The sequence below is a fragment of the Bacidia gigantensis genome (genome assembly GCF_019456465.1).
Source record: "Bacidia gigantensis strain McMullin 20006 chromosome Unknown scaffold_268, whole genome shotgun sequence".
NCBI classification, from domain to species: Eukaryota; Fungi; Ascomycota; class Lecanoromycetes; order Lecanorales; family Ramalinaceae; genus Bacidia; species Bacidia gigantensis.
The window spans coordinates 1,716,194-1,740,068 of record NW_025408614.1 but is presented as its reverse complement, the minus strand read 5'-3'; the positions used below and the strand labels follow the sequence as shown (position 1 = coordinate 1,740,068).

The 23,875-nt window shown below is 49.4% G+C and overlaps 6 protein-coding genes across 6 annotated transcripts; 1 reads left to right on the top strand and 5 right to left on the bottom strand.

The window, feature by feature from the left end:
• Positions 1-1,922: 1,922 nt before the first annotated feature.
• KY384_009265 (uncharacterized protein) lies at positions 1,923-2,716 on the bottom strand (the record flags this gene model as incomplete). The annotated part of the gene is made up of 4 exons (XM_044817751.1): positions 1,923-2,009; positions 2,193-2,243; positions 2,300-2,548; positions 2,615-2,716. 4 exons carry the CDS (start codon positions 2,714-2,716, stop codon positions 1,923-1,925), a joined length of 489 nt encoding a protein of 162 aa, XP_044664904.1.
• Positions 2,717-4,000: 1,284 nt separating this feature from the next.
• On the bottom strand, positions 4,001-4,558 carry KY384_009264 (uncharacterized protein; the record flags this gene model as incomplete). Its single annotated transcript, XM_044817750.1, has 3 exons — positions 4,001-4,324; positions 4,372-4,425; positions 4,481-4,558. 3 exons carry the CDS (start codon positions 4,556-4,558, stop codon positions 4,001-4,003), a joined length of 456 nt encoding a protein of 151 aa, XP_044664903.1.
• Positions 4,559-5,636: 1,078 nt separating this feature from the next.
• KY384_009263 (Type I Iterative PKS) lies at positions 5,637-11,205 on the bottom strand (the record flags this gene model as incomplete). Its single annotated transcript, XM_044817749.1, has 4 exons — positions 5,637-9,976; positions 10,123-10,195; positions 10,713-11,066; positions 11,125-11,205. 4 exons carry the CDS (start codon positions 11,203-11,205, stop codon positions 5,637-5,639), a joined length of 4,848 nt encoding a protein of 1,615 aa, XP_044664902.1.
• Positions 11,206-14,132: 2,927 nt separating this feature from the next.
• On the top strand, positions 14,133-15,409 carry KY384_009262 (uncharacterized protein; the record flags this gene model as incomplete). Its single annotated transcript, XM_044817748.1, has 2 exons — positions 14,133-14,525; positions 14,600-15,409. 2 exons carry the CDS (start codon positions 14,133-14,135, stop codon positions 15,407-15,409), a joined length of 1,203 nt encoding a protein of 400 aa, XP_044664901.1.
• A 516-nt stretch (positions 15,410-15,925) lies between these two features.
• On the bottom strand, positions 15,926-17,593 carry KY384_009261 (uncharacterized protein; the record flags this gene model as incomplete). Its single annotated transcript, XM_044817747.1, has 1 exon — positions 15,926-17,593. The coding sequence occupies one exon, from the start codon at positions 17,591-17,593 to the stop codon at positions 15,926-15,928; it is 1,668 nt and encodes a 555-aa protein (XP_044664900.1).
• A 2,364-nt stretch (positions 17,594-19,957) lies between these two features.
• On the bottom strand, positions 19,958-21,044 carry KY384_009260 (uncharacterized protein; the record flags this gene model as incomplete). Its single annotated transcript, XM_044817746.1, has 2 exons — positions 19,958-20,684; positions 20,851-21,044. The coding sequence occupies 2 exons, from the start codon at positions 21,042-21,044 to the stop codon at positions 19,958-19,960; spliced, it is 921 nt and encodes a 306-aa protein (XP_044664899.1).
• Between the last annotated feature and the right edge of the window lie 2,831 nt (positions 21,045-23,875).

Here is a 23,875-nt window from a genome sequence, read left to right as displayed (position 1 = left end):
CTCTCATCAGGACTGCGGCCTTTAAAGACCTGCGGGCTCAGTATCTGCACAAATTTCAACCCTGAAGCGCGACATGCCTGATCTCCTCGAGTCATTTCTCTCATGGCAATAGCGATCTCCAGCCAACGCGACAGTGGGGGTCTAGACATTGGTATTGTGGACATTGTATGATTCGAGAATTCTGATCGTGGGTTGTTCGAGTTCCTCTCGAGTTCCATTGTCTCATCCATGAGCGGTATGGTCTTTACTTAATTCTGGCTTCCGTCTCGGAGATGGCGTGACGATGTTATGGTCGAAGAGGACGTCCTACAACGCCCAACTTTCTGAATCTCTCGGCTGTTTCGGCAACACCAAGGGGTGTGATCCACTCAGTATTTTCTCTGTCAGGTTCAAGCTCCCTCAGAGTGTTCTCGAAAATACTCAGACTTTCGACGTCCAGAAAAATGTGTCTGCATTGTGGTGTACGTCCATGTTTCAGCAACCGACCTATACAAATCGCATCAATTCTCTCCACGTGTGAACGATCGCTGACACTTACGTCGTATTCGCTGATTCATGGTATCCGCGTGCACATTGGATATGAAGGTAAACTTGCGGTTTGTCATGTCCTGGACTAGTCGATGTGCATATTCATCCCAGGGTTTGATGCAGACAATGAACTCGATTTGGACGGTGACGCATCCATAATGGTGATAATTACGGCCAAGGTCAACCTCAATTCGTCTAGCGATCGTATTCACGGCAGCTTCACCACCGTTTCTGACCCACAAATTATTGAGCTTCGATCGTCAGTCAGTCATGCAAAATTGGGTGATGATGAGGACTACCCTCCAATTTCCCATGAGGCCATCAATGAGTACCAGGACAAACGGATTCATGATCTAACACATTCTTCAACACCCTGTCATGTGTGGCTTCCAACATCAGGAGTTCGCATACCCGAGTGCGGCGTAAGCGCTCGTTCTCAGCTCGAATATAATTCGCCTCCTGCTTGAGTGCACGATGTCTACTCAGGACATCATTGTACTCTCGGAGTAGACTCTGCGGCCCTTCCATATTAACGATTGCTTTCTACGCATGGTGAATGACCCACCTGCACTACTATCAATCGCTGTGATGGGTTTTGCGAATTGAAATCCTCCCACGCCCGCTGAAGGCGGGGTCGATAATCGCTATGGGAAGTGAAGGTGTCTTGGGCCAAGCTGGCTGAAGCCAGCCTGCGAGGAAAGAAAATCGGCATCATTGAGACTGGGAAAATAAACAAGATCAGGAGTGTGATGATAAGTTATGATCTCGGTGTTGGCCCTGCTGGGAAAGGCAGTAGGCTGTGGCCATCATTTGCCTTCTTCGCCTTCCCGGCAAGGAACGAATCCAAACATGACGATTTTCTTGCCGACGCCTGTATGCCTCGATCTCGGTACTCAGTCCAACACTGAATTTGGACATTTCATTCGCAAGAGATACGGAGTACGATTGACATTACGCTACTCTCATCTGAACGCTAAGATCTCGAGCTTCTCTCTCGCCCATCACCACTCCACGCACAAAAGGTTCATTTACCTCACCTCTCGAAGCCATTGGTCGGTGTCTCAACAGATTGATTGTACTTGAAGTCAGGTCTAAAGACACCTTCCAATTCCAGCTGGGGACTTCGAGATCCTGAGACGGGCTCACTGCCAACTTTCGAGAGGAGAGTCACTGATCGCTTTTCAAATCTATGCGAGTTGACTGTTTGCGATGCATCTTGATACACTCCGAGATGTCGGTCTGCAACTATCATGTGTTTACATTTGGAGTCGCGAGCGAAGAAAAAGATGTTCTCTATCATCAGGAGTCAGCAATCAACTGGGCAGTATGACCCGACGTTCATCAATACTGACGCTGTATCTTCCACCGTGGATCGGGGGCGAGGATTAGATCCATTAAGTCCCGACTCCCATTGAAAGCTTGGATGAAGCGCATGAGGAGGGCATCGTCGCAACCATAGCCTGTAGACAAGCTTCTGCCGTCTGCAAAGAGCTTCACGACCAGTTTCCGCCGCTCCGTTGTGGGCAGCAACGTTCATAGATAATTTTCAAGTCGTTCACGAAGCATGTTTGCAGCTTCGACGCCACCACCATCCTTTCGTACGGTAGTCAAGTCGAACTTCTCGGGTTAGTTAAGCTCAAGGTCTCAATGAATGAGACTCATACCTTGAATGCGTCTGCATTGACGTTCAGAAGAACGGCAGTGTACTTTCCAGTCTGCTAGAATGACTATCAATGCTCGACCCCTCTGGTCAATAGAGCCAAGCACGTACTGTACGATTATCAGGCTCTCGATTGAGCCGAAGGTGTCCACCCGCCTCACCCCTCAGTTTCTGTATCTCATGTGCGTTCTCTTTCTCGGCCTCCTCGCTTCCAACAAGCTCATCTTTCAGATTTTCGATTTGCTCTTTGAGACCGCTACTCTCAATTTCAAGAATATTCACCCAAGTCTCTAGCTCCTCGTGCTCTCGTCCGAGCCTCGTTATCTCTTCGCCTTGTCGTTCGTGCTCTACGATAAGATTCTGAATACTCAACAGGGTTTTTCATGGTGACTGGAGTAAATTTACTCCAGACATGACTAAACTCACATTCAAAAGTTCTTGGTCAAGATGACGTGAGACTTGAGCGGCTTCGCCACGGGAGCGAAATGCTTTAAGTTCCTTCCTGAAACTGGCTACCTTAGATTCCATCCTAAGTGAGCTAATTGGGATCGACACGCGGTGAACGGGTGAAGGAAGTACCTTTTCGTGTGGAAGAAAAAGTCTGGTGTCTCAAGGGCACTGTTTTTATGAGAGCATACGCTGCCTTGTACCTTAGGGCATCAAGGCAGCATGATTTCGCCCGTCTAAGATGCCGCAGTGTTCACCGATAGAAATCAGGCCTAAACTGCGTTTGCTATGCACCAGCTGGGACGCCTTCAAGAAGTTTGAACGCCTACATCTTGATGTCATCAAGATGCATCAAAAGGTTTCCAAGCGAGCTTCGCCTTTAGGCATTGATCAATATCCATGTGATATGGCGTGGGAGAAGAAGCAGCGTTATGTGAGGGCATGGGAACTAGATGAGGGTAAAGGTAAGTCCGTTAATTGGAAAAGAATGACTATCTTCGTTTGATCGTCATAAACGACCAGCACTATTCTTCGCTGTCCTCATAAGCTCAATCATTAGTCTGTCCAAGCATATACCCGGCACGATTTCTCATTCTCATGACTACCTCACAGCACCACAACAAGACCTTCGCAGTCGACCGGTAACACGACTTGATTGTTGATCAACCAATAATCAAGTTTTCATCGTTCGAGGACTGTCTCTGAAACAGCATCACCAGAAGATATCGACATCGCTACGTCAATTTCGCTCCTCTGATGCCCATATATGCACATAGGGTCATCGCATATCTTGTTCTTCCTAAATTTGTTGCAGAGTCCGTTTCGCATCACGAACCAGAGGCAGTCATACTCACCTGCGGTCAAAGCCGGATGAGTATGGTTTCTGCCGCAAAGACCATTACAGTAGCCACGAAGGTAGTAGTAGCCGCAAAAAGAGTTCCTTGCCATCGCTTGCGCAAAATTCGGATCGACGAGAAGAGGCTTGTCGATTCTCTCACCGTCGTCACCGAACATCATTACGAGTCGACTGGTCAAAGCATTGGCGTTGACCAACCCTTGAGATAACTTGCTCCCGTGACCAATCTTAGTAGACGCAATCGATGGAGGGGATTGTTGCTTGTGTTGAACTATTCTTCCGGGCGCAAATACAGTGTGCAACTGAAGCGGTGGACTGGGAAACCCCAAATTCATGAACTTCGTGCTCAGCGCACCGCTGGCAATGAAGGTGATGCGCTCTCGTTCCGAACGGCCGGAGGCGATCTGACTGAGTCCCGGCAAATAACCTTTGTCATGGCAAACAGCAGAGAAAATACGCTTACACCTGATGTCGTTGAGGAAGAACAGAACGTTCTCTGTGGCGCCAAGTCAGTCTGCTGAGTATGCGGAAGGCTCGAGAGTTGATTTACCGCGAATCTTGTGATCCACGCCCTCCTTAGCATCACCAACATCGACAAAGTCGAACATTCCGCTCCTCTGGCTGAAACTCTGCACAAAACGCTCAGGATTGACGTGAACTCCCATCTTCCCACGTTTCAATACACCGGTCTTAAGACCTTTGAGATTTGCGAACGCTCTGATCACGACATCAATATCGTTGCCATCAGAGGCCATGTGATCCTCAATCCGAGCAGCTATCTCGTCCGCGGCTTTCTGGCCGCCATCAGGATGATTGAGAAACTCTTCACGAAACTGAGTATATGAGCATTAAATAAATATAGTGTTGGCAAGGTTCGCACCATGTAATCATCGGCATCGGCATCAATGAGCACAACAACAAAAGCTCGTCGGCTCTGTCCACACTATCAGTATCCAAGCACATATAGATTAGCGTCCTACAACACTTACCTTTAGCATCTGAAACTCCTTATTCTCACTTTGTAGCTTGCGATTGGCGTCTCGCTCCCGCTCTAGATCGCTCGACATATTACTCGAATCTTTACGAGCCCTCTTCAGATCCTCAACAAGGCGCTACACACTCGTCAGCGAATTTAACATATCCCACTAGAGCCTCTTCAATACTGCAAGCAAATTGTTCCTCTCAGCATCTACCTCTCCAAATCTCTTCAGCGAGACATCATAGCCATCGTGTTCATCACCTTCGTCAACCATCTTCACTACAAGTCTCTAATCTTGATCACTACATGCCGGACATCAATACTTATAGAGCAGCACAGATGAACGAAGGCAAAGGACGTGTTTGCAAAGACATTCACCCGCTCTCTGCCCCAAGTGGCTGTGCAAACAGTTCTGCCTGCAGTAGCACGAAGGGGGCTGGGCGGCTAGGGACATGGCCATCAAATGAGAAGGTAGCTTGCGCAGCGGGCAGCCAGAGCGTGGAGCAACACCAGCCAACCAAGATCTGACTAAACACATGAATGGCAAGTACCTCTACAAAGCGCAAACGAAAGTGTGTGCATCTATTTGCTATCACGGTGCTTCGCAAACATCGGCGGAGACTCTTGCGGCTCCTTTGTGGCTGCACAGACACCACTGACACAGTTTCACGAGCATCAAAGCGCTTTGAAAAACGCTCTCGAAGATTCTATCGCACAGTAGCGCGTAGACGCGGGCAATGCGTAGACGAAGGGAAATGCTAGAACACGCTTGATTCCCCACGAAATAGATAAAGCACCCATCACCAGAGCCAGAAGTGCTGGAAGCGACAGCTCTCGCCCAATAAGGGTGACATGGGCATAGACCGAGCACAAACGGCGCTTCGCCTTGCGGGAGAGCTCAGACCCCCGGATTTCCACGCACAGAGGTTGCGAAAAGGACGACAAAGACGGACTTAGTTCGCACGACGTAGCTGATTTCAAAGATTAAACAAGAGCCTCGCACAAACCGCAAAGAATGTAGAATGCATAAATGAACGAGCTCAATTTTGTCTACCCACAATCTATCCTTCTATCACCACGCAACTCACAGCCTGTTTTCTACATCTCTATTCTCCCCTTCAAACCAAACAATTTATCGCCTCCTTCCCCCCTCCCCCACACCTCTCTCACGCCAGCGCCTTTCTCAAAAACTCCACAAGCCGCCCCACACACGGCGGTTTCATCATACTAAAATGATTCCCCTCCATATGCGCCGTGACCAATTTCCCCTCATCGATAAACTCCTCCCACAAATTCGCCCCAAAATCCGTGCGATTCTCCAACAACCACTCGGCATGACCATACGGATACGGATCCGGCCTGCGATCCTCGGGCGTCTTACAAACCCCATCTTCGCACCACATCGCCCACACATTGGGACTCTTCCCCCCGGGCAGCGGACACGCGTCATACGTCGACAGCGCGGTGACGGACTGGGCAAAATGCGGGAGCAGCCAGGGCGGGAGTTTGTCGAGCGCCCCGTCGCCGTCGCCGAGGAGGCCGATGGAGCCGAAGAAGCGATGGAGGGAGGATGGGAGGGGTTCGATGATGAGGGGGCAGGGCGTATCGATGAAGACGAGCGTGTCCACCGCGTCGCCGAGTGCGATCAGCTGCTGCACGATTTCGTAGGATATGACGCCGCCCGCAGACCAGCCGCCGATGTGGTAGGGGCCCGATGGCTGCCGCCGTTTTATCTCCGTCACGTATTTGGTGGCGATGCCGACGACGCCGATTATGAATTCTTCGGGGGTGCGGCAGAAGGGGGAAGTCAGGCCCCAGATGCAGAGCATGGGGGATATGGTGTCCATGAAGGTGTAGGAGGTGGGTGCGCCGCCGCCGTCGGGCACGAGCCAGAATTCTTTGGTGGCGGTTTTGGGGCTGCCTTGGAGGAGGAGGGAGGTTGCTTGGCGGTCGGGGAGTTGGACTTTCTTTGTTCGTGAAGTGGTGGGCCGGGCAGTTGAGAGGGGGGTGGAGGGTCTTGAGCTGGGTCGTGTGCTGGGCTGGGTGGTTGGTCTTGTTTGCGGTTGTGACTTAGATGCTGCGCCGCTCTTCTTTGGCTGGGGCTTCTTTTTAAGCGCAGACTCGGGAGGTGTGATATGCAGAGCTTGCTCGATGGCTTTGATGCTATGGTTCTCGACAAAGAAGTCTGAAGGTAAGGCAAGGCCCGCTTGTTCTCGAAGCGTACCCAGCATCGTCAATGCCATGAGCGAGTCCATACCAATTGTGCTTAAGTCCTCAATACTGAGTAGCTCGTCAACGTCGACCTCCATACCTTCGGAAATTGTTTTTCGAACGAGAGTCGACAGATCAGATGAATTGGCCGGTGATCCCGGATGTGAGATAGGTGTGGAGACTGACCCTGGAGTAGATGATGCGTCATCAAAATCTGATGATGATGATGATGATGATAATGACGCTGTCGTACTCTCGTCCTCTTCGACAACGAGTACAGGTGTTGTAGCTTTCTCAAATTGGCTCAAGTACGCTTTGAATTCCCCAATAGTAGGATGATCGGCAAACACTTCTTGGTCAATGTTGATGTCAAGTTCTTCTCGTATACGCCCACTGATCGTCAGTGACATTAGGGAGTCAACGCCGATATTGGTGAAGACAATGGCATCAGCCAGCTCATCGGTTGGCATGCCGACTTCTGCAGCAATGATCTCCAGGACTTGATTTGTAACAGAAACAGTAGGGTTCGTTGATACCGTAGATTTATTGATAGCCTTTTTGGTTCCTCTAACAGCGGCTGCTTTGGGAGCTGCCTTGGGCGCAGGCTGGGCCACTTGCTTTTGCACAGCAGCTCCTCTAGGCGGAAGGAACGTATTTAATAGCGCACGAGGTATGCACTGAAACTTCAACTGCTCACAAAGACCAATGATACGATCTCCGTCGAATATGTATACGTCTCCGGCCATGATGTTGTTGTCGAGCGGCTGCATCTTGACGTAAGAGCGGTAAGTCTTCTCAGCCCTCAATGGTTCTGCAAAGCGCATAGACTCCCAGCCGTGGGAGACATAGACCTGTTTGCTGGAATCGATGGTCTCATTCGCATTGACGATGAAGCCGGCGAGATGGCAGACACTGTCAATCCAATAGGGGCTGCAGAAGAATTTACCATCCTCATCTCTTGTCTGGAAGGAGATCTTGGCCGTAGCTTCAAGCTCTGGGCTGTCAAGTATGACATCCTCCATACCCTGGTATTTCCTGTCGTACTCGACAAATGACCCAAATAATCGGTATGCAATGCCTCGAAGCATTCTATGAGCTTGTCCAGTAGACTCGAGTCTTTTCAATCGATCTATCCGCTCACCAATGAGGTAGGTCTGCCGCTGCCACTTATTGGCCCACTCAATACCATGACCATACTTGACGTAGCACTTGGCGTGTTGAACTTCAGCCTTACCAGAGCCACTACTGAACAAGAGTGTAGCCTTATCATCGCCAGCGCTGAATGTACCACTCAAACGAATAGTCTGACTTTTGCTAATGTCTTCATCAACGATGAAGGGCTTGAAAACTTCCATATCGCCGACATCAGGAAGAATACCGTCAGCACCTGGTTGGAGTAACTCATGTAGATGCTGGCCAACAGTCATGGCCATGTCCGCGTACAGCGAAGATGGACACAAAGCTGTGCCATTCACCATATGACCTTGAACGGCAGCTCTGAGCTGGGGCTGGGCAGTGTCTGACTCAATGATGACCGTTGCGCTGTGGCTATCAACGTTCTCAGAGACCAGCTTTTGCACTGATGTCGTTGTCATAGACGACGTGGGCTCGGGCAAAGCTGGCTTATGCGTAACACTACCCTTGGATAGGTTCCAGTCTCCGGTGTATTGAATCCAGTAGTTCTTGTTGTCAAAGGCATATGCTGGCAGATCCAAAACCCTGACGCAATCCGCAAATGCAGCGTGATATTGATTCCAGTCAATGGCGATACCAACCAAGTGCAGTGCTGACAAGCTTTCTGCAATGGTCCTGTAGGGATTGACATCGCGACGCATTGTTGGGGCAGTGAGGGTTTCTGCACCAAATGTCGACTTGACAAAGCTAGTGCAGACTGGATGAGGGCCCAATTCAACCCAGGCGGTCTGATCGTTCACAAGACCAAACTGCTTAGCAAACGAGAGGCCACCAACGAAGTTGACTGGCTCTCTTGCGTGACGTGCTAAGTATTTGGCATCTATGGTGTTGTCTCCGTTCAGGACCGAGGATAACAAGGGCGAAACAACCGGAACCTTAGCTTTAAGGAACGTGACATTGCCTGCCAAGAGCTCAAAACTCTCCATGATAGGATCCACTTGGGACGTGTGGAATGCGAATGGTGTCCGAAGCTTTGTGCTCTTGATTCCTTGCTTACCCAGCTTCTCTGCAAATTCATCAATGTCTTGTACCGTGCCCCCAAGAACTGTTTCTTGAGGCCCATTAAGACAGGCTATCTCCACCCTGCCAGCCTCTTCCAGGATGCCTTGAAGCGAGACAGCAGAGACTTTGCATGCTAGCATGGCATGTGACCCTGGAGTACATTTCTCCAGCAAGAGTTTCGCCCGCTCACCCACAAGGTAGATAGTGTCTTCGATCGAAAGGACGCCAGCAGCATTAAGAGCAGCATACTCACCCAGACTATGGCCAATGACAACATCCGGTTTCACGCCAAGAGAATCCCAGAATCGAGTGAGGGCTATCTGGATGCTATTAAGACCAAGTTGCACGACTAGAGGAGAGAGGTCTTTGGCGTCGACGGCCTCGCCATTCTCATCCTTTCCCTCGATCAAGGGCAAGAGCGAAGGATATCCAAACCCTTTGCTTACATTGTCAAGGGTCTGTATATCATCCTTGTACGACTGAAAATACTCGTAGAGAGCTTTGCTAAGGGCGGTGTAATGGGATCCTTGCCCGGTGTAGGAGAAAGCTATTCTTGGCTTTGAACCTGGTACAGGGCTAATGTCATGCTCAAGCTGGGTATTCAAAAGTTCGACTATCTTGCTCAAGTCATTGCCACAGCTGAAAGCGATGCGGTAATTGTGTTGAATACGACGAGCAGTGGTTGTGTATGAAAGATCTGGAATGGTGACATCCGGATTTTGGGCGATGTACTTGATAAGATTCTGAGTGTTGGCTCGTAGAGCGGCTTTGGATTTTGCCGAAACAGCAAGGACCCATTCTCCTCGAGGGTCAACTCGGGGTGACTGTTTGAGAGGCGCTTCCTCGAGCAATGTGGCAGTGTTGCCGCCAGCTGCGCTAAAATTGTTTACAAACACCCGCCGCGGGCCTCCATCTTTCGTGTGGAATGGGGTTGGCTTCAAAGCGATGTGAACGTTACGTGCGTCCAGGTCTTTTGGAAAGCCGTGGTTGATTTTACCTTTGATACCACAGTGAGGGGGGATCGTACCCTTCTGCATCATCATAAGACTCTTAATGAAGGCTGTGACTCCTGATGCTGCCTCGCCATGGCCAACGTTGGCTTTGGCCGAACCGATGTGCAATGATCTTTGTCTCGTGCCAGTACGAGACTGTGGAGCGAAAACATTAGTAACGGATTCCATCTCCGTACTGTCACCCGCTTCAATAATATCAGCAGGATTGAGGACCTCTCATTGTTAGACTTACCTTGGGTGCCAGTGCCGTGCATTTCCACGTAGTCAACGTCGTGCGGATCGAGTCCAGCATCGCGCATGACTTTCTTGAAGAGTACTTCTTGCGTTGGCGCGTGGGGATGAGTGATTGAGACCGCGTCGGCTGAGTGATTAGTAGCTATGCCGCGGATGACTCCAAGAATGCGATCATTGTCCGCTTCAGCATCTTCTAGTCGCTTGACGATGACGGTACCAATCCCGTCTCCTCGACAATCTGGTGTATAAGTGAGTCAGGAGTGCGGAAGGACTATAGTTGAGTGTACTTACAGCCATCAGCACCATCATCGTATGTCTGGCAGTTTCCAGTCTTGGACAAGAACTGTCCACGGCTCAAGCCAGAGAAAATGTCGGAATTGGTCATGACATTAAGGCCACCGCATACCGCAGTATCGCAGTCCCCGGCCCATAATGAGGTGCAAGCCAGCTGTATTGCGGCAGCGCTTGAAGAGCAGGCCGTGTCTATGCTAAAGCTGGGTCCAGAGAATTTGAAGTGGTAATTGATCCGCCCCTATGTAAAGATAATTAGCAATGGTGTGCCAGTGATAAGCGAAGTGAAGAGCTCACCGGTCCGAAAGGTCGTACACCACCAGTGATGAAATAAGTGTCAATATCTTGGGCGGCATTGACCTCACGCCAGTCATCGCTGGTCTGGCCATAGAACGTGCCAATGCGGTCCTGTTGAGTAGATGGGGTTCGATTAGGGACGTAACCTGCCATTTCCAATGCCTCATAAGCGGTAGCTAAGGCAAGACGCTGCATCGGGTCTGTCTGTGCTGCTTCTCGAGGTGACATGTTGAAGAAGCGTGGGTCAAAGAGACCTGGTTCCTGAATGAAGCACCCGTAGGGAGTGTGACTGGTGTTGCGGACTTTGCCATTGGGATCGTAATGCTTCTCGACATCGAATCGATCGGAAGGAATCTAGTTCATTATGAGCCTTACATAGGTCGATGTCGAGTCCCATAGAAAGTATGCTTACCCTTCTATGGACGTCCAACCCAGCTTCTAGTAGGTCCCAAAACTTCTCGTGGTCGGCAGCGTCAGGGAAGCGACCAGCCATGCCGATAATAGCAAGCCTTGGCTTGGTGAACGCATTTTTGGGGTCCATTGTGCTGCTACACGTAACGATACGATAGTAGGTAATGACTTTACATAGCAGAACGATAGTAACCGGAGTTCAGTGAGGAATGGAATGAGGATCTTTTTAACTAAAAGGATGATGGGTCTGATCTATCTCGAGACCCTCAATCCCATGTATCTTTGGCCGAGCCAGGCAACCATTGCAGGCCACTGACGAGGATACTCCGGCGTCAACTGCGATCAGACACAAGGATAGTGACGTGGGGTTCGCCAACATCAAGGTTGCTGTATGGAACATTCTGATAAGCATTATTGAAGACTCTGGGCGACGTAAAGCGGCAACTTGCACCAACTTCGCAGCGGTACCAACCAGCCTGCTAGATACGTTGATCGTCATCAACTTCACCGCGAATCATCTGAGCTTCAGGCACCAAGGAGAGCTGTCGGTGGATTAGGGATGGAGCAGCTGTCACATTGAGACGGCATACGAGTGGCACAAGCCGCAAAGGCCGCTTCTGACGGTCGGTTGATAATGATCGACGGTTACTTATCTCTCGGTTCGTCGACGTTGACTGAGTGAGTGTGGCCGTAAATGACGATGTAATGAGCTTTCAAGAACAAACACAGCGACTTCGCACGTCAGAAAAAGTGGCGACTCTGGGACTGGCGAACTCAAGCAGAAGCGGTAATTACATGGTAAGCGAGGAATACGCAGCATCGGTAGAGGATCCGCTGCAGTAGAACAGACGAACATGAGTGTTTGCGATTTCCAACGTACTCGTATCACCGGGTCGTTACGAGTGTTTCGAAATGAGATTGTCTGTTGTAATTTTGAATTGATGTTGCGCCAGACTTCGTTTGACTCAACGTCGATAATCGTCCGTGAAATGCAATCTTATTGCATGTCTAGTGCTGCATCCCATTGGAAATCTTAGCCGAGCTGATCGATGCATTCGGTACTTTCGGACAGACGAGGGGCCTGTCAGCCCTAGCACCGTGCATAAAGTGGAGTCTCGCAACGGCCCCAGGAATTGCGGTGGGGAACCCTCACTGTATGGGCACATTGTGGTCTCAATATTGAGATACGTATGCTGGTATCCAGAGCTTCGTATCGATTCAGCTTGCATTTACCATTATCAGCCTTGACTGGTGTGTGCTATCAGACAAGGATGTCAGGCCGATTCAGTGGATGCATTCAAGTTAGAAATATCGCCGGAGCATCTTTACTCCATCTCTTGAATGTTCGGGGCCTGGTCTGCGGCAACATCGTGTCATCAATATCTGGATATTGTTCCAGCATGCCTCGAAGTACCTTTGTAATTGAAGTAATTAAAGCTCAGAACGCAGGGTAATATGATCTGCAAAGGCCTGAGAGCGGTTTCTCCAAATGCAGCACTTGCATGTGCTTGTGAATCTACATATCGATCATCTCGCCATAGACCATTTCTTTCTATGTCAAGGGTGAAGTCGTTGGCGACCCGCGTGCAACTGATGGTTGCAAAGACAGGATGTAATCTTTAGCGTATCTGTGCTCCAGCTCAAATTTTAAGCTCATCTTACGAAAGCACGATCCCGGTTGTAGTCTCCCAAGCTCTCCAAGTGGGTGCGAAGTGGCCAAAAAGGTCGGCCTAATGCGGCTGAATAGTGGCTTAAATTCAACGACCTGCTCGGTGGCCGGGCGGCACAATTCTCTCATACTGCAAAACCGACGACCTCAGCAAAATGCTTCGAGCAGATGTATCGAATGATCCAGTCTAATGGGTGATGGGAGTCATAAGTGACGCCGCTTGGTCGTATCCATTGCGTTGAACCCAGTCGAAACTTTATGATGTGTTTGGCCAGACTGGGAACAGCTTGCGTTGTCGTCTCATGCCATTTTGCCTGTCTTCTCGAAAACCAGGATAAGTTTTCTTGCACATTCAGGTCGAATCAGTGGGTGTTTGCAGCAAATGCATTGCTTCATTCTCCTAGTACTGAATGACCTTGATTTAGCGATCCACAGGAACAGTTCAGGCCACACAGGATGCATGTGGAGGGAGCAGTCTGTCAATTTGCTTTGCATATCGCCTAGCGACGTCAAGACTATTCTCCGAGTCCCAGATCTGCAAGACTTGCTGTCACATGCAACGTGCCCCCCTGCATGAATTATTCCGATGCACATACGAAATCTGCAAGATGAACACAGCAGAGTCGCTGTTTCGGAATGACGCCTTTCGTAATGATCATCGATGCTGCAAGTGAAATCAATCGCCATGCTCAATTATCCCCATGTGGTCAATCGAGAATGCTTGATATGCAAGTTTGATGACCACATCGTATCGTGCCTGAGAACGGACCTCGCAAGAGATCACGATGTGAAATCCAGGATCTCTTTCCTTACATTCTTTTTAGAGATGTCAAGGCAAAGATAGAGTAATAAGTTAGAACATGACCTAGGCTAAACTGTAAACTGTCATGGTGCGTAATTCTTTCATAGGTGCTGTATCCAGCCGTCTGCAGCGTCCTATCGCCACCATGGCGACTTCACGATTGCTGCATAATAGACTACAACAGGAACAGCACAGACGCCACACACATGTCACCGTAGATCACATTAATGACGTCGAATGTCGGACGTTAATGAACAATTTCTCGAACTGTCTCTGGAGCAAATTTTCCGGAGGTCGGACCCTGAAAATTGCCAAGACACCGGCTCTGCTTAATTCGGAAAGGACATTTCTGTGGAGAGGACAGAATTGAAAGAAGGACATCCTTGTAAAGAGGACGCTACATTGCGATGACGTAAAATGTCTCGGAGAATATGACGTAGGAATGAGCATGGACGAAAATCCCAATACGAGAGCCCAATTCACGATGAACAGACGAGCAAGCTGACAGCGCCCCAACCTCCCATCTCACTCCCCCAAAATGTCCAAACAAACACTCGAGCTCCACTGGGGCATCCTAGCCACGGGCGGAATAGCGCAAACATTCGCCAAAGACCTCTCCATCGACCCCAAAACACGCAACGTATCCACAATCAAGCACTCCGTAGCCGCAGCCGCCAGCTCCTCCAGCAAAACACGCGCTCAGGAGTTTCTGAAAGAAGTCGACGCGCCCTCGTCAGCGAAGGCGTACGGTTCGTACGAGGAGCTGGTCAAGGATCCAGATGTGGATATTATATACATAGCGACGCCGCATAGCCATCATTTCCAGAACGCGATGCTGTGTTTCGAGCACGGGAAGAATGTGTTGTGTGAGAAGGCGTTGACGGTGAATGCGGCGCAGGCGAGGGTGTTGGTGGAGAAAGCTCGCTCGAAGGTTTTTGCGCCTTTTCCCTGCCCTCTTCGTGCACGGATTTGACGGTTAGCCTGTTGACTGGGTTGTGATTATAGGATCTTTTCTTTATGGAAGCGGTTTGGACGCGCTACTTCCCGCTCTCGATCTACGTTCGCGAGTTGATCACATCGGGGCATTTGGGGTCTGTTCACCGCGTCATTGCCGATCTTTCTATGGCTATGGATCCCGCAACCTCGTTTGCGGACGGGAAGTCGCGCATGGTGAATGTGGATCTTGCTGGTGGCGCGCTGCTTGATCTAGGCATCTATTCGCTGACGTGGTTGTTTCAAACGCTGTATACGACCCAGCCGGAGTCTCAGCGTCGAAAGCCGAGTGTGCAGACGATTATGAGCCCGTTCAAGACGGGCGCTGATGTTCATACTTCGATGATTTTGGAGTTTCCTAGGGGTGAAGGGGAGGGGCCGGTGCATGGTGTTGCGACGACTAGTATGTTGGTCGCTGGGGACCCGGATGGGAAGGGCTCGGCTGGTCCGACGATTCGGGTGCAGGGGACGAAGGGGGAGGTTCAGGTCTTTCATCCGGCGTTCAGGCCGGTGAAGACGAAGTTGGTGATGAAGGATGGGACGGTGGAGGATAAGGAGTGGCCGCAGCCAGGGCCAGGGAAGGGGAGTGGGTTCTTCAATAAGTTCGGGTCGGACAAGAGGGAGGAGGGAGAAGGGCAGGGAATGTTTTGGGAGGCAGATGAGGCGGGGTATGCGCTGCTGGAGGGGCGGAAGGAGAGTCGGTATCAGAGCCTTGAGGAAAGCGTTGTTATAATGGAGGTCATGGATGAGGTGAGGAAGCAAGGGGGTCTGAAGTATCCGGAGAAGATTGAGAGTGTAGAGTATCCTTTGAATCTGACTTGAAGAAGCTCGTTGGTGATGAGGCATGTTCTGATATAGGATCGGAAACGCGACTGGATATTTTGTAAATACGAAAATCATCGCTCATCTACCGCCAAGAAGTCCTTCGTTGTTGGCAAATACCGCGGTACAAACCACAGCGTATTTCCATGCCTTGCTTTTGACCCTTCTCAGATGACCATGTTCTTTCGTCAACGTGTTTCAACAGTCTCTGGCCTACATTATGCGGCCTCGGTGTTCTAGACTTTCCACATATCCCGTCCGTAAAGACCGTCAAAGCTTGATACAGAATCCAGAGTTCCTGCGGATTCCTTACCTTCCAACCACTCGTACGCCATCCAAATGCACCCGCAATAACTGATTTGGAGATTCCACAGCAAATTGACATGGAAATGCAGTCCTCGGCTTCTCCGTAGGCATAGCTTGTAATCAATGAGCTCCATGGTGCTCCCTGATCGCAGCAGAATTGCCTATCGAAGGGCACTTTGAACTCTACAGATGCTTTCCACCATTTCGCCTTTACGGCATACATGATGTACCAATTTCAATGACGAGGCGTTGATTTTCTCCGCGCGCCTCATGTCTTAACCTAAAACCTAGGACTTCCCCACCGCCCTCTCCAAACATTTTCGAAGCGACCCAAATGTCTGTTGAGTCCAGTTGCATTTGTGCGACCTCAAAGCTGGAAAGAACACGACTGCCCTCTGCTAAACCAGGTGTAATTTCACTTGCAACAAGGACATCAACAGGGGGAGGTGAAGTCAGGTAAGGATTCTGCGACCAACATAATAAGAATCCCGCTTCGTCTGCACCTATGAACATAGCAGCTCTCTTTTCTATCACATCCGAAGGCGTAGACTGTAATGTTCCTTCGGAAAGTTGTATGAGCATGTCATGCTCCCCACGGCTAACGTAAATTCTGGTGGAGTTTGCAATTGAATAATGATCTTTTTCGAACGACGGATCATAAGCACTGATCCCTGATCCTGACATGTTTTTTATATATTGGAATTTTTCACGTGTAGATTTGGATAGAACGATTTTGATTGGGTCCCAAAGTTTTCTCTTAATATTTATCGAACTTGACAAGGAATATCCGGAGTTCACCAGGAACATTCTCTTTTCGCCAGTTTGACGCGGCGCCTGCAGCGTATTGAGCCTAAATGAATTGATTCTGGAAGCCTTGCCAGATTCATATTCTTGTAGAGTTATGAAAACGAGAGTTTCCGTGTCGCTGTATCTTTTACAAGCAAGCGGAACCTCCCATCGTGAGACACGCCTAGGGTCCGAATCTTCTGTACCTGCATTATCAAAGTCACAGTAAATCTGCTCATCGACGAGGAACTGGATTTCTAAACCTATATTTGTCATTACATACGGCTTTCCATGTACGTGGGGAACGTTGAAGACCTGTACGATATCGCCAGAATCTCTGAAAGCTGAAGGGTGGCGTGCGAGCATCCCACTGTACTCCAGATTATTATCGACCCAGGCAAATATTGACTGGTCATCTGATCTTCGGATGAATTCTTCTTGCAGCCTTATAAAGGCTCTCTCTCCTTCCCCGTAAAGTAAAGGCATATTTACTTCAAAGATCCCTAGAAGACAGTAGGCCATATCCTCAATCCTTGTAGTTCTCCTATTGGCCATCCAGGACATTTTTGCTGCTGCACTCGCTCGATGAGGAAATTTAAGATGTTCAAGACTGATACGCGTAACCTTAGAGATATAAGTCGCAAGAGTCTGTTTGCTACCAATCACAAGCCAGTTTGAGGCAAGGAAAATGATTCTCGGAGAAGCAAGAAGTTCTTGTAATGTCCAACCTCTGGTAAACCATTTGGGCGCTGCAAAAATTTTCGGATTAAATATCAATGAATCCGTCCTATCTGCCAGGTGTGCATAACATATCTCGGCATTCTTATACCAACGATACATGGCATTGATAGCTTCGGTCAGCTCGGCACTGCTTGATTTGTCGATACAGCAGGTGTCAATCCAGACATAATCCCAGGACTCGGATGCCGCTAGACGGCAGCATTGAAGAATTTTCTCGTTTCGCCTGCCTTGGAGGAAGTCTTGGTACGATATTTCGTTCTCTCCCCACGTATGGGAGAGAACGGCGTAGGGAGGCACATCATCGTCGTTGTATTCAAACAATCGATGCTGGGAGGTGTGGAGTAATCTCATGCCTCAAAACAAGCCTTGTTAGCTTGTTGTCGGAGGGATAGTTTCGCCTATCCTATCGAAAGGTGCTGGGCAACCCAGGTAAGGATCCCAAGCGTCTTAGGTTTTGGCCCCGTTTGAAAATTTAGTGTCAGATCTAGCAGATGAGAAGCCGATGTAGAGGCTCAAAGTGACTCGCGAGTGCTCGTTTGCTACCTGATTTGTGCTAAGATTTAGGATTTTCGGGCCATTCTTTTCATCATTCACCCATTAAGTGGACGGCTAAAAGACCACTGACGCAACAAACAGGCTTCCCAAACAAATCTGGGGCTTGACCTTTATCGAATAAGCGAAAGACGGCCTGGCGGTCCGCTTGCAGTCCTCACCCACTGTGATCCTCGGTTGTCACTCACATTGACAACAACTTCCAGTACCGAGCCTTCTCGTGACTTGCCTAGGGATACGCTGATACGTAATTAGGGACCTGAAATGCCTTAAAAATTGTACTTGGGCGAGTTCAAGATCAACCGTGCATGGCATATTGACGGAGTCGTTAAAGTAAGCCCTCGGAGATAGTAAGGTATGCGTGGGCATTGCTTGGCAAATTCTCGGAGCGGCTCAACGTAAATCCGTGAAAGCCCTAGAACGCCCGAGTCACCGCATTAGGGAATGTATCTTCCCAGTATATTAGCTCAGGCTCGCTTTGAGCAGCATAACAGGAACGCCTTGACCGGCGTATACGATATTCTCACTTAGAGGACTGACAGAACTGTCGTCACCTATGATTCTCCAGCGAGCAGATGCACAGCGAATGCCCCTCCAAGACGCGAGATGTTAGAAGTCATAGGACGAACAGTATCGCCTAGCCATCCCTTACATGGCGTCTTCGCAATGCAAGAAGAGTGGGAAACAAATTGGTCATAGATTTGAGGCTTCTCCTGCTAGTCTGAGCTCGAGTGCCCAGTGTTCAAGCTAAATATGGGCGCAAAACCGCTGTACCATGTCCGGCTATCGCAAGGGCTAGGGGCCGGTATACGTCTTGACCAGCAGTGCTTATAAGAGAATCTCTACAAGGGTCACGACAAGAAAGCCTCACGCTCAATGGCCGAGGCCTCGAAACGACGAAGCAACGGACGCCAAATACCGGCCCACGCCTCCGATCTCAGGGCGAGCCTTACAAAAGGCAACGAACCCAGGATGACATGTGGTGCAATCACCTAAAGCAATCTTGATCTGAGCAATAGGAGGTCACATTTGGCAATGAAGCTCATGCGAGCCGTATTCCTTGGCATTGATGCAGGTCGTACGAAGCCAGGAGAAGGATCTTCGTGACCCGAAATGACGGTCGAATCGCTGCAAGATTTTCATCAAGGATCCGTCACGGGCCTTTGGAGGAAGAGATGATTGGGAAAATTGTTACAGCGATAGCAGGGTCACTAACCTTGCGTGAGCGAGGTTGCTTACCTAGGGAACATGTTGTGCCATGAGTCACCCTGGCCATGCTCACAGGATCGGACAAGACCAATCGTGAGCCTCTCAGTCGGTATGATATCAGATAGGCTGTTGTCCCCGTGCTTACTCGATCAACATGCGACTCGGTACCAGCGTCAGCTCTCACGCTGGAAAGACATCACAGCCTTCCCATGGCTTGCGTCATGGCTGCATCCCTAAATTGGGGAGCCAACTTGGGACCTTGCACAGTCTCTACAGAAATCGTACGATTTGATCGGAGTTACTGTATGCAGCGTGTCTCACATGCATAAGTTTTCACAAAGGTAGATGTGAGCAAGTTGCGGAGGCTTGTGGAATGTTCATGGCACATTCAACCCGGAAGAGGCTTGCAGTCCTCTTGTCGAGCTCTCCATCAAGAAGTCATCGCAAAGGGTAGCGACTAAACACAGGCGCATGCTGTCATCCTAGTCTGACTGGCTGGCTAAAAGTGACCCATACTGCGTAATACACATTACGCTTATGGGGAATATGCTTCCCCAACTAGAGGGAGTATATTCACCCTACAGCTGTCCCATGGAGACCTTCTTCGTTCGAGACCTGCTTAAAAGTGCCGAGATTGAGGAGTCGACTCGAACAAACCGAGCAAAATAATTTCGGGCCGTCATGCAAAACAATTACTGAGTCGCTGGCAAAAGTATGGCGAGATTGCTAGACTCAAGCCTGGTGGCCTCCTTCAATTCTGTTCTGCGCGTTCAACGTTTGCTACCCAAACCTTTCGCAATGCCACGACGTCTACAAAGCTTCAACAGGAAATTCGATGCATTTTGCTTTTTCAATCACGCCCTTGGCGCCTGGCCACACACGGCCTCCTCAAAATCCGAAGCCAACCTCCCCACAGTCTTCTCTTCCCCACGCCCTATCTCCCAAACAGCCCCTCTACGCCCTCAACTTCACCTCATTCTCCCACAACTTCACAATCCCCTGCAGCTTCTCTAGCCGCTCCTTCCCCATCTCCCTCCCCGTCGCCGTCTTCATCATCCCCGGCAATTTCGCCGGCTTCTGGTTCAGATGGTTAATCCCATCCTGCAAAGTCCGTCCCTCCGCGATATTGAATCCGATCGCCCGAGTGACTCCCACAGCTCCCAGGGCGTCCAGACGATCTGCATCTTGGACGATCGCTAGTTCTGGCAGCTTCTCCAGACACCGCTGAACCTTCTCTGGGTCTTTGATCTCGTGAGAGTAGGAAACACAATTCACGATCTCCTGGATATTTGCAGCCAGGTCTTCATAGACGCCGTGGCTGAGGAGGATTCGTTCTGCAAGGGTCTCTCCGTCCTCTCCTTCTGGGAGGTACTTGTGATCCCCCACGTCGTGAAGGAGGGCGGCAAGGCGAATGATGTCGTTCCGGTAAACGACATCGGGAGCTTTTCGTCGCTCGTTGATTTGCAGTAGCTGAGCGAGGTTCAGGACGCGCTCTATATGGTCGAAGCCATGGGACCCGTCGAACTTCTCCATTCGTTCTCGTACCTCCTTCTTCACCTCCTCGATGATGTGTTTGATCATCATGGTTTTGTCGTTAGGCTGGTGGATTGAGGAATCAGAGGTAAGTGACTCGTTGAAGAGGAGAGTTTCTTCGTGGGAGAAGTCTGACATAGGTCGTGGCCTGAGTAAGGAAGAATCTGTGATAGTGAGTTGATGAAGAAAAGATAGGAAGAACAAGGGGCACGCTCACGTTTATATATATTTAAGCCGGTGAAGTGTCGCACTAGACTCTCGTGACGAGGAGTCGTCTTATTGGCCGAAACAGTAGGACACTCGTTGTCACAGACTTCTTTGTTTGGTGTGTGAACAAAGCTTCGAACACGTGGAGTCGAATCGCTGCGGCGGCGTTCTTTGTTCTCGTCCGAGCATTGCTGAGCGTGCTTTCATTCACACTTCTTACACTTACGTCAACGGGTCTAGCAACAATTGCAATACCATCTATGAGAATCAACACTTTTGTATCGACAGTAATTGGTGACATTGTGTCAGCTTCCCCTTGCTGGAATTGTGAATCAAATCTTGCGCGGCCATGTCTCAAGCCCTCTCTCTGGTACAAATGATTACTCTTACAAGGGGTAGATACTACGGCAACCTCATCGTCCCGGTAGTCATCGTCCGACCTCAGGCTACTAACAATGCTGCTGTAGGACTTTGCACTTGATAATGGGACAGAAGCCTGTGGGTGGCACTTATATATGGCTTGACAAGAAGGCAGACCAGCTGTGTCTCAATGTGACAAACATCGCATGCTTTTCACCCATCAGATTGACGTTTGTACACTTCATTTGCGCCATCCCAAGCTATTTGCCAACTCCGGCTTGATATCAATCAAGGCAAAAATTTCTCTCAATCAGTTTGTATGTTTTTTGTCACGATGAGTCAGGTAGCCTGCAGGTTCCCGGTTACTCAAACCATGTAGAGTAGCGGTGGTAGCAAGCTATGAAATTTTTGAATCCAGATCGACATTGAGCAAGCATGTTGTAGGGTTACTTAAATGCCAACTCGAAGTAGGTACAGCGACTGCTCCAATTACTGCAGTGATGATAAAAAGTCTCTCATCGCGCAAAATGAAAGCTTCTTTCCATTCAAACGTACCGATCGCTTGCATATATCAGCTGTGGGTACTCCCATGCAAAATGAGTATATCACCTTTGCTTTAGGCATCTGATTGTAGCAACGCTGCTCCCTATGACCACTAGATTTCTTGATGGAGAGACGTCACGCGTAGTCCAAAGGGGTTTTTCTTCGCATCTACATTGATCCAATCTCCTATGGGCATAAACAATTTGCAGCTCGACTGGATCCCTCTGCTTTCTTTTCCTCGCTAAGGTTATTCTGCTTATAAACGACGGATGGATTTGATCTGCGGGGCACGGGGTGAGGAAGTCCCAACACACTTATAGATCCTCTGATGCCTGAGGCGTTGGTATGGCTTATCTCGTGAGTAAGATCAAATATTTCTCGTCCTGTTTTTCTTTTTTTTTTTTTTTTTTTTTTGGGAAGGAGTTTTTTGGCTTCGAGGGGTTAAAAAAGTATAGATGAAAGAATGAAAGCAAGTTGGGACTGACCTAATATATATACCAAGACCGGGGCGTGGAGACAACTATACCTCTTGCGATGGGTGGAGGCACTTTATTTAGACTTTACAATTTCTGAAGTCAATGACCTTGGGCTTTGTGATAAACCTAGCGGTACTCCATATGCTTATGTACCTTCTCATAGGTCGTCGATATGGACATTCGGTGGCTGGAGCTGAAGGCTTCTAATAGCTTCTTTCCTACATTATATATGCTACCGCCCGTATTAATCTCTGAGAAGCCCTCCCCCTCCGCCCCCCCTTTGGTCTCCAACATTCCCGAGATCGAGGGCCACGCGACGCCATTCCATCCAATCAGGAATTGTAAATGTCTAGTAAACGTCTAGCATCAAACATGACCGAGGGAGGAGGGGTAACGTCACTCCATCATGGTGGCCGTTATGACGGATATTGTTCACTCACTTTGGGGTAGCTTTTGTGACTTGCTTTGGACGGATGGCTGCCAGCCACCGTACGTTTCATTGTTACCCACTCTGGTCATGGTCTTGATTCGTAGGCGTGCCGGTTCTGGGATTTATAATTGTGGTGGCCTCCTCGGAATATGCTGTGAGTATAGATATTTTTGGTAGGTTGAGTGACAGAAATGCTATATTCAAAGGAGAATTGGGACAAGATTCGTGTGTTAACCGACACCACAGGACGTTTTGACCGTGAATTGGAATCTCTCCCGAAGAGTACGTTCTGGAAAAGGAAGGAAAGAATATGGATGCCCAATCCCTCATGCAAAGCATCCGTGTGCATTCGTTACATTATGCAGAAGCTCAAAATGAAACCTCCTGAGCGGGCCTCTGGATTTCTATGTAGAGGTCCAATAAGCCTCTTCCAAAGTCCCAAAGTTAGACTTCCCTCTCTAAATCGTGGGTAATCACCATTGGTCTGCCAATTCTTCCCTTCAGATCATTTGACCTTCCTCTGCTGACGCTACTCGACACCCTTCTCCGAAGCTCTCCAAGGTGACACCGTCTCCCTTCCCTATTCTCCATCACCGAACTTACTGCCGCCGTTGCCCGGGGCACAGTATTCCAAGGATTCCGCCCCCCATATTCATCCCTATACCATGCCACAAACTGCACACGCTCTCCAGTCTCGCAATCAGTCACAATCTTCCTCGCCGTGCCCAGAATCCTGGATGCAGCCACCCCCTTTGACGCACTCGATGAGCAATAAGACCTGGGTCTTGCTTCACCCCCCTTTGACGCACTCGATGAGCAATAAGACCTGGGTCTTGCTTCACCCCCCTTTGACGCACTCGATGAGCAATAAGACCTGGGTCTTGCTTCACCATCGCCCAGATCTTCACCAAAGCCTTTGTCGCGTTCTGCTTGGTTGTCATGTGGGAGTACGGGGGGCAGAGTTCTCGGATCTGTAGGATGCAGTTTTCGAAGGCCTTTATGAATTTGAACGTCGTTGGGTGTTCTGGTGCGTTTTCTGCTGTCTTCGAATCGAAGGGCTGGCCTCGCGCGCCTTTGAGGCAGCATTTGGCCGGAAATATTTCGATTTGGAAATCAATCGGTTTTCGGCAATCGGGACTTCTTGACTGATGGGATTCATTGATGATGAGGTCCGCCATCTTTGGACAATGCGGTACAGATTTTATTAGAGTTTCTTCCATGATTTCGAGCCTGAGTGACTTGGCGAAGAGAACAAATAGGGCTTTGTGAATGAGACCACAGGTGACAGCTGAGTTAGGTGGCGGCATTTCAGTCGTCTCATTG